The sequence below is a fragment of the Equus przewalskii genome, chromosome 2 (genome assembly GCF_037783145.1).
Source record: "Equus przewalskii isolate Varuska chromosome 2, EquPr2, whole genome shotgun sequence".
Classification (NCBI taxonomy): domain Eukaryota; kingdom Metazoa; phylum Chordata; class Mammalia; order Perissodactyla; family Equidae; genus Equus; species Equus przewalskii.
The window spans coordinates 27780551-27797332 of NC_091832.1; the positions used below are offsets into that span (position 1 = coordinate 27780551).

Here is a 16782-nt window from a genome sequence, read left to right on the forward strand (position 1 = left end):
GGAGCCTGTGCTTATTGTATTTAGAGGAAATGCTGTTAGACAGGGTGGGTATGGAGAAGCCAGCTGGCCACTTAGGCATGTATAAGCTTGCAAGAATAGTGCTTTGGTTAGGTCACTGCAGTCTTGATTCTGGCTGTCAGTTTTTCTGGCTCAGAAACTTGATTTTTGTCTGCCTATTTGGAAATGATCTAGCACTAGGGGAAATGCCAACCCATCCGGCAAAACACTGATACATAAACTAAACCAACCTTCCAGTCACTTTATCTACATTAAGTAATATATATAAGGTGGGTTTGATGATTTGTATTCTTAATTATATTTTGACTCTTCTTCAGTTTACCTTCTTAAAAGATAGTCTCTTGATTTGTCAGATCTGTAAATGGCTGCTTGAACTCATTGTATTGTATACATGCTTATTGCCCATGTATAGGTTAACCTTGGTGTCAAGAATCATTTTATAGGACAACCAGGAAACACTGAGAGCTTCTTGCTGAATTTTTTTGGCTTTGACATTTGAGTTCACCTTTGAGGGCAACATGGTGTAGTGGAAAGAGCACAGTGGAAAGAGCACAGGGAGTTAGAAGACCAGAGTGTGAGTCCCAAGTTAGGAAGGTTCTCTCCCCATTCTGGGCCTCAGTTAAGCAGTTATCCTACACAGGAAACTAGTAACAGGTGTTCTATTTGGGGAGGGGAATGTGTTGCTGGGACACAGAGGTGGGAAGGAGCAGACTTGTCACTTCATGTCCTTTTGAATTTTGACCTGTGTACTACATATATTACCTAGTTTTTAAAAATAATGAAAATTTTGAAATAAAATAAGATAGCATTTTATAAACACGAAGTAATCCTGTTTCTTTTTAAATACAATCTAGTTTTCAACAGGCAGTTCTCCAACAAATTGAATTAATAGGGCTCTAAACTCCAGTACTTTTGCCTCAACTCCACAGTGCTTTAATCTTCCCTCAACTTCACGTGTTCATGAGTTAGGACATCATAGTTTTTATTCAGCGAACATTTATTGAAAACCTACTATGTGCCAGTAATTATTGCCAAATTGTATTTGTAATGATTTTCTAGACATAGTCCTCACTCAGGACTGAAAGTTCTGTGAAGAATTTGACCTGAATGTGTTCCTGCCCCCAGGTCAGTGGTTCTCAACTTTAGGGGGCATAAGAATCACCTGGGGAGCTTGTTAAAAATGAAGATTCTAGGACTTCACTCCCAGAAATTCTGATTCAAGTAGGTCTGGGGTGGACCCAAGAATATGCATTTTTGAAAAACTTCCCCAGAGGATTCTGATGCAGGTGGACATCACAACACTGCCCTAGGTGGTGTTAGAGGAGTGAACCTGTCAGAGTTAGGCAGTGGGTGGCATTTTATGTCAGTAGTAGCATGGCCTTGGTGGAAAGAACCTTGGATTCGAATTAGAAGACCCAGGCTCTTTCTAGTTTCTTTTTACCACTCACTAGTCGTATGACCTTGGGTAAATCATTTCACCTCACTTTAGAACATGAGGAAATTGACTTATATGACCTCTTCTAATTCCTAAGTTTCATCTTATAAATTTCTGTTTCACTCATTCTCAGTTTTGATACTACACTCTGCCAGCATCCTTTTCATCTGCAAAAATTTATTGGGTACATACTATATAAGTGCACTGGACTGGACTAGAGGGGTACAAAGATGTAAGATATGGGCTACGCCATGAGAGGCCTACAATGTAATAGCCTTACAGTCTAGTGTAGGATGTGGACACACTTGACAGTGTAAGGGAGCTTGTAGTTATACCCATGAGCTGTTGGAAAAATGAACTATTGAGATAAGAGCATAATTGAGGGTTGGGATGGTTAAGGACGATTACATGAAGAGAGACCATAAGGTATTTCATTATCCCATCATTATTTGTGGTATTTTTACAATTATGTTGTGGTGGTGCACTTCTACTCCTTAGACTAAAACAATGTGTGATTTGGTCTTTTAACAGGAGTGTGACCAGGTGCATGTGGAAGATGTGGCTTCTGATGACAATGGCCAAGACTTGAGGTGATTAAAAACAATGATGTTTTAAAGATCAGTATACTTGTTACGCACAAGACACTGTCTGTGTTCAGAGGAAAACAAAGATAAGACGCAGCCTTAAAAGATGTCATAGTTAATGATGGCATGCATTGTGAGAAGGTGACAATACAAAGTGTGATGGAGCATAGAAAAGAAAGTAATTCTGATGGGTGTGGGGAGCAGGTAGTGCCGATATTGGGGCAGCCTTCTCAGTACAGTAGAATTTGAGTACGACTTTGAAGAATGGGTAGCAATGATGGGATGAGGAAAAAGCGTGCCAAAGTAAAGGTATGTTAGTTTTTCTTTGGCTAGATTTTCAGTCAGGAGAAGTGTGCTTCAGACTGGTTTGTCTTAGATAAAACTAAGCATCAGGAATTTTATCAAGGAAACTAATTGTGGGATGTCTGATGGTGTCAGGAATATCCTATGGAAGACAATCTTTTTTTTTTTTTTAGTTGGGGTAACATTGGTTTATAACATTATATAAATTTCAGGTGTATATCGTTATATTTCAATTTCTCTGTGATTGCATCATGTTCACCACCCAAAGGCTAAACCATCCATCACCATACACATGTGTGAATCACCCCTTTCACCCTCCTCCCTCCCCTTTCCCCTCTGGTAACCACCAATCCAATCTGTTTCTATGTGTGTGTTTGTTGTTGTTTTTATCTTCTGTTTATGAGTGAGATCATACGGTATTTGACTTTCTCCCTCTGACTTATTTCACTTAGCATAATACCCTCAAGGTCCATCCATGTTGTCACAAATGGCAAGATTTCATCTTTTTTTATGGCTGAGTCATATTCCATTGTGTATATATACCACATCTTCTCTATCCATTGGTCCCTTGATGGGCACCTAGGTTGCTTCCAAGTCTTGCCTACTATGAATAATGCCTCAATGAACAAAGGGTCCATGTATCTTTATGTATTCATGTTTTCATGTTCTTTGGATAAATACCCAGCAGTGGAATAGCTAGATTGTATGGTAGTTCTATTGTTAATTTTTCGAGGAATCTCCATGCTGTGTTCCATAATGGCTGCACTAGTCTGCACTCCCACCAGCAGTGTATGAGAGTTCCCTTTTCTCCACATCCTCTCTGACACTGGTTATTTCTTGTCTTGTTAATTATAGCCATTCTGACAGCTGTCAGGTGATATCTCAATGTAGTTTTGATTTGCATTTACCTAATAATTAGTAATATTGAACATCTTTTTGTGTGCCTGTTGGCCATCTGTATATCTTCTTTGGAAAAATGTCTGTTCAGATCTTCTGCCCAATTTTTAATTGGGTTGTTACTTTTTTCCTTGTTGATGTATGAGTTCTTTGTATATTTTGAATATTAACCCCTTATCAGATATATGGTTTTCAAATATCTTCTTCCAATTGTTAGGTTGTCTGTTTGTTTGTGTTGATGGTTTCCTTTTCTGTGCAGAAGCTTTTTAATTGATGTAGCCCCATTTGTTTATTTTTTCTGTTGTTTCCCTTGTCTAGTCAGACATGGTACTTGAAAGTGTGCTGCTAAGACTCATGTCGAAGAGCGTACTGCCTATGTTTTGTTTTTGTTTTTGTTTTCTTATAGGTGAGGAAGATTGGCCCTGAGCTAAAATGTGTTGCCAATCCTCCTCTTTTTGCTTGAGGAAGATTGTCGCTGGGCTAACACCTGTGCCAGTCTTCCTCTGTTGTATATGGGATACTGCCACAGTGTGGCTTGACAAGCAGTGCTAGGTCTGCACTCGGAATCCGAACCTGTGAACCCTGGGCTGCTGAAGTGGATCACGCGAACTTAACCACTATGCCACCAGGCCGGCCCCCTGGCTATGTTTTCTCCTAGAATTTTTATGGTTTCAGGTCTTACATTCAGTGGAAGACAATCTTAAACATATCACAGTGAATAGTAAACTAAGGAGGTCTCAGAGGCAAAATACTTGCTCATTTCTCTCTTGGCTGCTGTCTTCTAACCCAGTAGTCTTAGCTAAGATTAATCCAAAAATTTATGTAGCTTGTATTTAAAGACTTTCAGAAAAAAGACTGTCACATCTTTTCGTGTTGATTTGTTTTAATGTTTATCTTTTTTCATAAGCAAAAAGTTCTTCCTTTGTCTACCCTGAAGTTGTTTCATTCCTGAATTCTCAAATCCAGAGCAGAACTGGACATATCACTCAGTAAGGACCTAATCCTGTAGTACTGAGAAGGACTGACAGGTTTCACTTGAAGAGCAACATCCCGTCATGCATATTGTGCATTGCACAGGCATGGAGAGCACCATTCTTAGGAGATTTCGCTGGCCTTTTTAGGAAAAAAGCCTGGTCTGAAGCAGTTTATGATCTACTCTGAACTCTAGTTGTTTTTTGTTTGTTTGTTTTATATGTGTGGCTAACCAGTAGTTACACCTACCTTATGTCTTGGCAGCTTTATTTTCTTAAATATAGAATCTCACACTTAACTTAGTGAACTCACTTTTGACTTTTGATTGAACCAACTAGTCTCTAATTCTGTCATTCATTTTTTTTTTCCCTGCTTTTTCTCCCCAAGACCCCCAGTACATAGTTGTATATTTTAAAGATTTTATTTTTCCTTTTTCTCCCAAAGCCCCCTGGTACATACTTGTGTATTTTTAGTTGTGGGTCCTTCTAGTTGTGGCATGTGGGACACCACCTCAGCATGGCTTGATGAGTGGTGCCATGTCCGCACCCAGGATTCAAACCAGGGAAACCCTGGGCCGCCGAAGCAGAGTGCGTAAACTTAACCATTCGGCCATGGGGTTGGCCCCTGTCATTCATTTTTAAATCTTTATTTAGGAAATATTAATTCCTCCCAGCCTGTTGAACTGTATTGTTTATCTATTACTGTATAACATTATCCCCAAACTTAATAGCTTAAAACAATAAACATTTATCATCTCATAGTTTCTGTACGTCAGGAACTTGAAAATGACTTAGCTAGGTAGTTCTTAATCAGGGTCTCTGAGATTGAAATCAAGATATTGGCTGGACCTAAAATCATCTGAAGGCTTGATTGGAGCTGGAAGACCTGCTTCCAGCCTCTCACATGTGGCTGACAACAGGAGGCCTCAGTTCCTCACTATGTGTACCTCTGCATGGGGCAGCTTGAGTGTTCTCAGTGTGACAGCTGACTTCTTTCAGAGCAACTACTCCAAGAGAGAACAAGAAAAGCCTAGTATTTGAAGTCCAACGCCATCACTTCCACCACATTCAAATACAGTCCATACCTAAAGGGAACAGAGTTAGAAGAGAGGAATATTAGGGGCTGGCCCCGTGGCCGAGTGGTTAAGTTTGCACGCTCCGCTGCAGGCGGCCCAGTGTTTCATTGGTTCAAATCCTGGGCGCGGACATGGCACTGCTCATCAAACCACGCTGAGGCAGCGTCCCACATACCACAACTAAAAGGACCCACAACAAAGAATATACAACTATGTACCGGGGGGCTTTGGGGAGAAAAAGAAAAAAATAAAATCTTTAAAAAAAAAAAAAGAAGAGAGGAATATTAAAGAATTTGTGGGCATATTTTAAAGCCACCACAGTGACCCATGAACTTAATACACTAGCCAACAGATCACTGGAGAACGTCCCCATTATCTTACTGTTATTAGTATTTTGGGTTATTTCCTTCCACTATTTTTCCACTTTTCTCCTTTTTACAAATCATTTTGTGTGTGTGTATACACAAAAATTTTGTATTTGGGTTTTTTTTCACTGTATGATGTCATTAACGTCATTAATGAAAAGATGCTCTCTCCCAAGCCAGCCTCTAGGGGATGCTGGTGCTTGCATTGTTCCTACTCTCTTTCCCTCCGTCTCCATCCTTTCTTTGATAGAATGGGGTGAGATAGAGGACTAATGAAAGATAGACTCTAACTTACAGAAATTAAGGGAAAAGATTCTCAAAGCCATTAGCCTTTGTGTCAGATTACAGGAGTAGGAGAGAGGATCCCAGGGGGCATTCAACCAACAACCTCATGCAGTACAAATTTTAATTTTCCTCATTCTCTGGCTCTGCAGCAACTACAGCTTCTCGACAGATGGTTTCAGTGGCTCAGGAGGCAGTGGCAGCCATGGTTCCTCTGTGGGTGTCCAGGGAGGTGTGGACTGGATGAGGAAACTGGCTTTCCGCTACCGAAAAGTGAGAGAAATCTATGATAAGCATAAAAGCAATGTGGGTGGTAAGTATGGCATACAACCAGTCTAATATTCTATTTCCTTCTGATTTCCTGTTTTCTTTTCCAAGGATTCCTTAGAACTCCCTGGCAACTGCTTATGAATTTGTGCCACAGTACTATTTTAACTCTTTATTAAAAAAACATGGAGATTTGAATGAAACCTTTTAGAGAGGAAGCTCTGCACTTTTCATTGACCTCTCTTAGCATAACTTTACAAAGTTCTCTTGTTCTTTTTAGACAAATGCCTTTTTAAAGGAAATGTGTTCCATAGATTATGTGTAATGACATGCATTTTATTCTGGAGTCAAAACTACTTTGTCAATACTAGTTAATAGGTTGCCATATTTTTTTGACTGATTTATATAACCATCAGGACAAGCCAGGTAGAACTAGTGATTAGGCTTACAGTGGATGGAAAACTAGGTCCTGGATTATAGGTTTACAGTGTCCACGTCTTGCAACTTGAAGGACGTTGGAAATTCATTCTGCCCAGAAATACCTCAAATGTCAGGTGCCACTATGCTTAAAATTCTGTTATTTGGAATTAATCATCCATAGATTGTTCAAATTAGAAGAGATGTTAGAGATTTACTCTAAATCCCTTATTTTGCATTTGAGAAAATTGATGTCCATCATGAGGGTAATGTGGGCAGCTTACCCACGGTCACATGGTAAGTTAGTGACCATACCACAGCTGGCATCCACATCCCCTAACTCTTGGTCCAGTGCACTTTACATTCATGTAGTTCTTTTTTTTAGTGAATAACCCTTAGGAGAAGATATTTAAAACTGTGAACCATCACCTTCAAACCATCTACATACAAACAAAATGTTGCATGAAGTTTCAGAGATTCCATAGACAGCCTAGAGGTATATTACCCCAGGTCAAAGGAGCCCTTTTACTGTACCAGGCTGCCTTACAGTGCAGAGAGTAAAAATAGGGCTTCAAAGATCAGTTTGGTTTATTCCTGTTATAGCCCTCTAATACCAGATAAAAATCACAGGCATCTGGGCTTTGGGAATCTAATTGACTTTTTTCAGATTTCCCTTTTTAGTGCTTTTTTTCCCTCATGATTCAGAGCCAGTACTTTTTATTTTGGCAACTCCAAATCTTTTTGGTTTTCCTCTCACAGACGTTAGCCTTTCTTTTGTTAGTTTCCATATATAACCTAAGTATCTGATCCTTTCTCTGCCCAGTGAGTGCCTGGACCTGATTTCCTGTGGTGAAATAACCCTCTGTGAGAATCCCCTGAGCCTACCCTGGGGAACATATTAAAAGTAATGTCCACCTATATTTTATAAAATATGAATTAGCATAAGTACTACATCATATTATTAGTTAAGTATACGACACGTATACTTATGTTTATATCATATGTAACATATAGGTACTGGTTTTGTTGTTTTATTTTATCAGAAATGTTGGGAGTCATCTAATTCTAGGCTTGCATTGTGAAACCATCAAGCTGAAAACAAATTATTTGCAATTCTACTTATAGAGTGCCTTCTGTTTTTATGGAGTATTGGTAATAGAATACAGGATTTCTCTTTTTATCTTCAATACAGAAAATTCAGGGCCAAGTGTATTTTTTGAATATTATAACTCATGTCTGATGATAAACTCCATTAGATGAATTCTGTTTTGTTTTGTGCTTAATTGTCTGATCTTAAGTAGTGTTTTAGTCTCTTATCAGCTGAAGTTGTTGCAGAAGTAAGTACAATACAAATAAATGACATTCAAGAGAGTTGGTCATTCAACTTGGAATCTCAGGTTGATGGTTTTGAAAGGAGTGAAAGCACAGGCACCATGGGAGCGGTGTATGGTAGTGAAAAGACTTCTGAGACTAAAAGCCACTAACTTGCTGTGTAATCTTAGGCAGCCCCCCCTTTCCTCCCTAGGCTTTGGTTTCTTTAGAAAGAGACTGGAAATACTGTGGACTCTTCTTGCTATAACACTTGTTTTTCCCCCCTTGGTTCTTTTTTTTTTTTTTTAGGAAGATTGGCCCTGATAACATCTGTTGCCAATCTTCCTTTTTTTTTTTTCTTCTACCCAAAGTCCCAGTACATAGTTGTAGATCCTAGTTGAAGGTCATTCTAGTTCTTCTCTGTGGAATGCTTCCACAGCGTGGCTTGATAAGTGGTGCTTAGGTCCGCACCCAGGATCCAAACCAGTGAACCCCAGGCCACCAAAGCAGAGCGCACAAACTTAACCACTCGGCCACGGGGCCAGCCCCCTGATGTCACTTTAAAGCAGTGATACTTGAAGTATGGTCCACCAGTCTGCAAATTATGCTACTTGTTGGTGATGAGAAAGCTTGTGCCAGAATATAATCACAACATTTCTATCAACTGATTTTGTTGTAGTTGTGCCCTCCTAGCAAAACATTCTGGTGAAGAAGGTCAAAAAGACATTTTGAGTGGGCTACTCTAGGGTTTTACTAAGAAGAGAAATACATTAGCTCAGTAGAATATTTCAATGACTCACCCTATTTCTAAATTGAATTTCGAAGTTGCTTCCTCAATGTCAGCAAGGATATGTTGTCAAATGATAAATGTGTCTGCTTTTATTCCCAAAGGCCTCCTCAGTCCCCAAAGAAAGGAAGCACTGCAGAGACTAAGAGCAGAAATTGAAGTTTTAACAGATTCCTGGTTAGGAACTGCGTTAAAGTCCTTACTTCTCATTCAGTCCAGGTATGGAAATGGTTCTTTTAGGTCTCATTTTCCCAGAGACACACTCTTTCCTACCCCAGTCTGGGATAGGCTAAAATAGGGTTTGGGATAGGGTGAGAGGAGTTTAAATAATGCAGGGAAGTATTTAGGTTAGGTGGGAGGCAACACCTTAGAGTTTTAAGAGAATATTTGTATATAAAAGCCTTTTCCTTTCCCCTTACTTTTTGCTCACAAAATTAAAACTTAGTAACCCATAATCTCCAGCCCAGGAGATGGGCCTGGTGACATCAAAGAATATCACAAATATCCTAAGTACAGGAAGCTCCAAAGAACTGTACCGAAACCTACTGAGGAAAGCAAGATTCAAAAGAAAAAGAATACATTAAGCAGATTAAGGCGATTTCCACTTGAAGCTTAGAATGGGAAATAAAATCCGTCTTATCCACACCAATACCCTTATTGCTCGCTCCTTCAAAGCAGGAATTCCGAGTCGCAACCTAGTAGAGCAAACAGTAAAATAACACCGAGGGGTGGATATCCCTGAAGGTGAAGGACCTGTGAAATTCTTGTGTATTCTGGAATCTGTGTTGCTGTGTATGAAGAGCAGAGAGGACTTAAATCATATCTCACTTAAGGTCTGAGTCACATTCAGATGAAATAGTGCTGTAACTGAAAGTCTTTGTTTTCTAGAGTGTGGTATCGGTGACCTGGGTTGGTGGTATTTACTAATGAGTACAGTGAGCTAGAATGGTCAGAAGGGAAGTGAGGCAAGAATTAAGTTGCTACTCTGCCCACTATAGAATCTCTGTCCTTTAATATGGAAAATAAATAAATCTGAGATAATTATAGCAATAACTAAACATTGCCACTGAGCAAGTATCACACCAGGCCCTTCGAGGTTAATTTTTAATAATTAGATCCTAAAGAGAGGTTAATTTTTAATAATTAGATCCTAAAGAGAAGACCTATTTGAATTCTTGCTCCCAGGTTGGTTTGGCTTCACCTTTTTCTTTTCTTTTCCCTCTTTCTGCCTTCTAGAAAGAATTGTGTGAATGTTCTGATCACTACAACCCAGCTGGTTCCAGCTCTGGCCAAGGTTCTCCTATACGGGCTAGGAGAAATATTTCCCATTGAAAACATCTATAGTGCTACCAAAATTGGTATGGTTTCTATTCTGTTTCTAGTCACTGGCCTTACAGTAATACTTCCTACTTATGATGCTATGATTATTTACCAATCCCTCTGTTAGACACTTTATATATATCTGTAATCCTCACAGCAGTCTTCTCCTGATACTACTGATGAGGCAGTTTAAGCTTAGCAGTTATATACCTTTCTCAAGGCTTCACAACTAGTAACTTACATAAACAGAATTCAAATCCAAGTCTGTTGGACTTAAAACTTATCATACTCTATCCTTTTATAATATAATATTTGAAAGAACGTAATATCTAGTTTAGAAATCTACTTTTGCCTTGTTTAAAATTTCTCTTTCTCTTTCACAGAGAGAGCACTGCAGTATAGTATAATAGAAAAAACACTAGATTAAAAATCCAGGACTAAGCTGTGTGCTTAAAAATGGTCAAATCTCTTATACCCATTAAGATCGCTGCTAAGTGTTGGCGAGAATATGGAAAAATTGGAACCCTTGTGCACTGTTGATGGGATTGTAAAATGGTGCAACTGCTATGGAAAACAGTATGATGGTTCCTCAAAAAATTAAAAATAGAATTATCATATAATCCAGCAATCCTACTTCTGGGTATATATCCAAAGGAATTGAAAACAGGATCTCAAAGAAATATTTGCACACCTGTGTTAATAACATTATTCACAATTACTAAGTGGTAGAAGCAACCCAAATGTCCATCAAATGAATGGATAAAGAAAATGTGATCTATACATATGGTGGGATATTGTTCAGCCTTAAAAGGGAAGGAAATTCTGTCACATTCTACCTCGTGTGTCATCTTTGAAGACATTATGCTAAGTGAAGTAAGCTAATCACAAAAAGACAAATACCATATGTTTCCACTTATGTAAGGTACCTAGAGTAGTCAAATTCATAGGAACAGGAAGTAGAATGGTGGTTAACAGGGATGTTGGGGAAGGGGAGATAGGGAGTTGTTGTTTAATGGGTATAGAATTTCAGTTTTGCAAATGAAAAAGTTCTGGAGATATGTACAACAATGTGAGTATACTTAACACTACTGAAATGTACATTTAAAAATGGTTAAGATGGTAAATTCTATGCTGTGTGTTTTTTACCACAATTTTTTGAAAAGGCGAAAAAAAAAAAAAAAGATAGGATTCAAGTCCCAGCTGCCTGTCTTACTGGCTCTTATTTTAGGCAAATTACTTTATCTCTTGAGCCTTAGTTTTCTCATGTGAAATGAGAAACTACTAGAGAGGTTGTGAAAATCAGATAAGACTGTGTATATGAAGGTACTTCTTAACTCCTAAAAATATTTTCAGTACCAAGTATAGGAAGTAGGTACTCAATAAATATTCGCTTAATAAATTGGCACCACATTTATACAAAACCAGCTAGTTCTGCTGATAAGTCAATAGAATGTCTGACTAATCCTTATGTGCTGCACATGGTCCACGGAAAGGAATATGACCACCATCTCCTTACCCCTGCAGACCATTTAGTCTGTGCTTACGGTTCCTACTTCCCCACTGTGGCAAAGGAGAGGGTCCTGAAGTTTGAAGATGAGCTATGGTTACTCATTTTTTAATCTACTACGTGCCTATTGATCAGCTTTCTCCATAAAAAATAGGTTTGATTTTTTTTATACCCCAAGATCTATGGAAGTTACAAGCCTACCAAGTCCTATTTACATTTATTTTTCTTCATTCACCAAATGTTTGTTGGTCACCTTTTATGTGCAAGGCATTTTTCTAGGTACTGGGGATACAGCAGTGATCAAAAATGACAAAAATTCTTTCCCCTTGTGGGTGAAAACAGTCAGTAAACAAGGAAGTAAGTAAAACAAACTATGTCAGATGGTGATAAATGCTGTGGATAAAAATCAATCAGGGCGAGAAGGCCGTGTTTTAAATAGGGTAGTTAGGGAAGGCATCAATGAAAAGCTCTCTTTTAAGCAAAGACCTAAAGGAGGTGAGGGAGTTAGCCAGTAGCATTTACAGGGGGAAGGAACATGCCAAGGACAGGGAACAGCAAGTGGGCAAGGTTGGAGGCATGTTCAGGGAAGAGCCAGGGAGGAAGAATGTTGAGAAATGAAGTCACAGAGCTCAAAGGAGAGGGTGAGGAGGTACTACAGGCCCTTAGAGATTATCCTAAAGACTTTGACTTTTATTCTGCTGAGATGCTATTTTAAGGTTTTGAGCAGAAGTGACAAGATCTGACTTACACATTAAACAGATCAGTCAGGCTGCTATGTAGAGTCTTGAGGAGGATAGCTGGAAGTCAAGTTAGGAGATTATTGTAATAATCCACTGGTGGCGTTGAACCACGGTAGTAGCAATGGAGTTTGAGAAGTCATCAGTTACTGGATATATTAAGAAGGCAGAGCTGACAGGATTTGCTGATAGTTTGGATGTGGGGTGTGAAAGAAAAAGAAGTAAAGGGTGACTCCAAGGATTTTGGCCTAAGCAACTGAAAGGGTGAAGATGTCATTTACTGAGATGGTGAAGGCTATGGTAGAAAGATTGAGTTTAGTTTTGGACATTAACTTTGAAATAATTATTAGACAGCCAAGTGGAAATATCAAGTAGGCAATTGGATATCTGATTCTGGAAGTCTAAGGAGAGGTACTGGCTGGAGATAAGTAATTGGGAGTTCTTTGTGTACATGTGATCTTAGGAATAGGATCATAGGAATGAGTGCAGATGAAGAAGAATAGAGGTCTAAGAACTAAGCCCCGGGGCCCTCTAATATTTAAATGTTTGGATCTTAAGGTGGAATCAGCAAAAGTGTCAGAAGGAAAGGTATATGAGGTAGGAAGAAAACAGGGAGAATGGTGTCTTGAAAGATGATGGAAGGGAAATTGATCAGCTCTATCAGATGTTGCTGATGGGTCAAATAAGACCTGGAGATTGAAGGTTGTCTTCAGCTACATGGAGGCCATTAATAATTTTGACATGCAGTTTGAGTGAAGTGATGGGCATGAAACCCTAATTGGAATGGGTTTCAGAGAGAATGAGAAGAGAGGAGCTGGAGAAGGCAACTATATGACAATACTTGAGAAGAGTCCTGTTGTGAAGAAGCAAGAAATGAGGCGGTAACTGGAGGGGTATATTGGCTTTAGCGGATTTTCGAACATAAGAAAAATTTTAACAAGTTTATATGCATATGGAAATGACCCACTAGATGAGGAAAGATGATAATGGTGCCTGCTATGTGTCAGACATTGCCAAGGCACTGGGAATATAGCAGTGACAAAATCCTTTGTCCTCTTGGAACTTACCTCCAATCACTGGTGCTAGGATAATTGGGTTATCCATATGGGGAAAAAAGCAGGATTGTATTCCTTCTTTACACTGTTGGCAAAAATAAATTCCAGGTGGATAAAACAACTTAGCACAAAAAGCAAATATTTTTAGAAGAATAGTATGTGTATGACCTTAAGGTAGGGAAGGATCTCATTTAAAAGACCCCCAAAATAGTACAAAAAGAACAAAAAATGATCATTTTGTTTGCATGAAGCTTTCAATTCTATATACAATGAAAGATGACATAAAGTGACAAGACAAGCCACAGACTGGGAGAAGATATTTGCAACACATTTACTTGTTAATTACTACACAGAATCTATAAAGAACTCCTGCAAATCAATAAGCAACAAACCAGGTAATAGAAAAGTAGGCAGAAACCTTGAAACAGCCAGTTTGCAGAAAAGGAAACCCAAATTGTCAGTAAACATATGATAAGTTCCTTAACCTCATCAATTAAGGATCTGCAAATTATGGAAATGCAATTTAAAATGTGATGCGATTCCCGTTTATTAGATTGACAGAAATTTAAATCTGATAGTGCCAAACTTTATCAAGGAAATGGGAACACTTATTCTGCACATAGTATTAAAAATAGATATAACTCTTTTTGGAGAACAGTATGTCAATGTCTAGTCAAGTTTGAGGGGTGCATAACCGTACGATCAAGCAATTCCACTTTTAGGTATACATACTTTAGTGCAGGGATCTGCAGACTATAACCCATGTGCGAAATTCTGCCCACTGCTTGTTTTTGTAAAGTTTTATCAAAACAGCCATGCCCAGTTGTTTCCATAGCTACTTTCACACTACAGTAGCAGAGTTGAATAGTTGCATCAAAGATCATGTGGCCTGCAAAGCCTGAAATATGTAATGTCTGACTCTTCACAGAAAAGTTTGCCAGCCTCTGCCCTTGAGTAATTCTCATGTGCACAAAGAGACATATATAAGGATTTTTTTGATGCCATATTGCTCCTAATAGAAAATAATTGGAAACAGCCTATCTGTGAGCCTGTCTGTGAACAGAAAATGGATCAATGGATCTATTCACACAATGGAGTACCATATAGCAGTTAAAAGTGAATGAACTAAAATTACATCTATCCATAAGGATTAATATGAAAAACAATGTTGAACACAAAAAACACATTGCAGATAGATATATACAGTATATAACATTTATATAAAGGTTAAAAATGTTCACAACAATACCATATATTGTTTATGAATATATACTCACAAAGAAAAAGGAGAGGAGAAGCATAATGTCAGGTAGGGGGTACATAGGAAGCTTCAAATAAATCTGTAATATCTCATTCATTTATTTTTTTATCTGAAGCAACTACAAAGTGTTGAGATTTGACAAAGCTGGGTTGGTGGTAGGAATACAGGCATTTATTTTTATTACTCTCCCTTTTTTGTATGTTGAATTATTTCATTTACAAGAGATTTAGGGGAGGAATATATCTAATGTGTCCCCTCCCCGCTTTCAGATTTTGCTATTGCTGCCACTGCTTTACTGTGCATTTCACAAGAACCCAGAGCACTCACTAAGCCTCCCACACCTGAAAGGTAGATTTTCTGTAGGGCTTGTTATACTGAGTCCTGGCACCCAAAGCCTCATCAAACCAGTGGTGATGATTTTATTCCCTCTGACACTGTGTGTGCTTATTTGGTAATTTTCCTCAGCCTCATTTATATCCAGAGCTAATTTGCGAAGCTATGGTGGTACCTGGCACCATAGTAGCCAGTGAGAGGCTTGAGGCTTTTCTTCACAGAACTGTGAAATGGGAGCAAGGAGAGGAAATATTTGTTCAGTTTCTCTGAAATGATTTCAGAATTGTGGTGATCTTGGACTTTAAAGAGAATTCTCAAAATCATTTCTGAAAATGTTTTTGGTAGGGGAAACCCAGGAACCTAATGCTCTCCAAAGGCTTGGTTGGTTTTGCAGTTGTAGATTCAATTGTTTGACATTTGGTAAGCTGACTAGTCATTGGCCTTATCCTCCTGAACATGAAAGCTCATCTCCAGGATTGTTTTGAGAGTGTAAAATGGAGGAAATATATTTACCAACTGTATTAGAGTCATTTTTTCATGTAGCTGCTTCTTTGCTTTGAGCTGTTAATAACTCTCTCAGTCTCTTAATCCTTTCAGAGGAGACATTCCTAAGTGTATTTTATCCTTGATCATTACATGTTAGGTCATGAAAACATCTCTATGTCCTTGTCCTCTAAATATGAGACATTCGCCTTGTTGGGTCTTAGGAAAAAAGTCTAAAATCTGACTTTTTTTTTTTCTATAGGCAGATGATAAATTGACTGTGGGTCTAGCAGAGGTTGGCTTAGGTTGTAAGGATGTAGTGGTTGGAATGGAATTAGACAAAGAACTCTTAAACACTTTGAACATAACAAAATAAGAATTCATTATTAGTTGAATTATTTAATGTTTGAATTCAGCCTCAAGACAGGGACTACAGTCATCTACTGAATCATTTGTGAGATTAATATGCATTCATTCTGCAAACATCAGTTGAATGCCTGGTAAGAATGTAAGTCATGACAGTGCTATTGTAAAATGTTAGCACTGAAAGGGACTTAAGTTCACCTAAGCCAAACCTTGTATTTTAAGTGGGAGACTGAAGCCCAAAGTGGACTAGAGTCTCGTCCAGGTGACTAGTTCATCTGGTTTGAGGTGTCACTTGGGCTAGGGATGTCCAAGACTTGCAGTTGCTTAGATGTGCCAGGCAGGACTTCTGAGTATGGATGTGTAGGTTCTTGTCAATTATGATGTAGTCATCTTAGATTTGTGTATTTATTACAACAGTTTTCCAGCAGATGGCATTCAAGTGCCTGGAGGAGGAGGAGGCACTTTTTTCTCATTCACACAGGAACTCTAGTGCTCAGTCTCTGGATCTGGCAAGAAGAAAGGATGCGAAGGTTAATGGATCAGGATGAAGAAGGAAGCAGAGTTAGGACCTTGCTTAACTGAAGAAGGTGGCAGAAGCAGGGGAATAAAGTATAAAGAGTCGGTGAAGAAAGAGCAAGGGAAATAATTTCCTTTTTGTTTGCTTGTGCAAATAAAGTGTCTTTTCCTACAGCAATATCACCTGTGTATGTTTTAGGTGTTGTTTCCAGATGGGATTTGAATTTTGATACCCTGCCACATACATCAGATAGATACTCAGAGCTGTCTGCAGTGGATTTATTTATTTTATTTATTTTTATTTTTTTGAGGAAGATTCGCCCTGAGCTAACTACTGCCAATCCTCCTCTTTTTGCTGAGGAAGACTGGCCCTGAGCTAACATCCATGTCCCTCTTCCTCTACCTTATACGTGGGACGCCTACCAAAGCATGGCTTTTGCCAGGTGGTGCCATGTCTGCACCCGGGATCTGAACTGGTGAACCCCGGGCCG

The 16782-nt window shown here is 38.8% G+C and overlaps 1 protein-coding gene across 17 annotated transcripts in view; it reads left to right on the top strand.

Annotated features, from left to right (window-relative positions):
- The window catches only part of EYA3 (EYA transcriptional coactivator and phosphatase 3), a 100018-nt gene that overhangs the window by 76508 nt on the left and 6728 nt on the right, over positions 1-16782 (top strand). For all 17 annotated transcript variants that reach the window (XM_070610553.1, XM_070610542.1, XM_070610545.1 and 14 more), the window contains 4 exons: positions 1985-2043; positions 6084-6244; positions 8818-8932; positions 9950-10071. In XM_070610553.1, coding sequence (XP_070466654.1) covers positions 1985-2043; positions 6084-6244; positions 8818-8932; positions 9950-10071 — 457 coding nt within the window. The remainder of the gene's footprint in view (positions 1-1984; positions 2044-6083; positions 6245-8817; positions 8933-9949; positions 10072-16782) is intronic.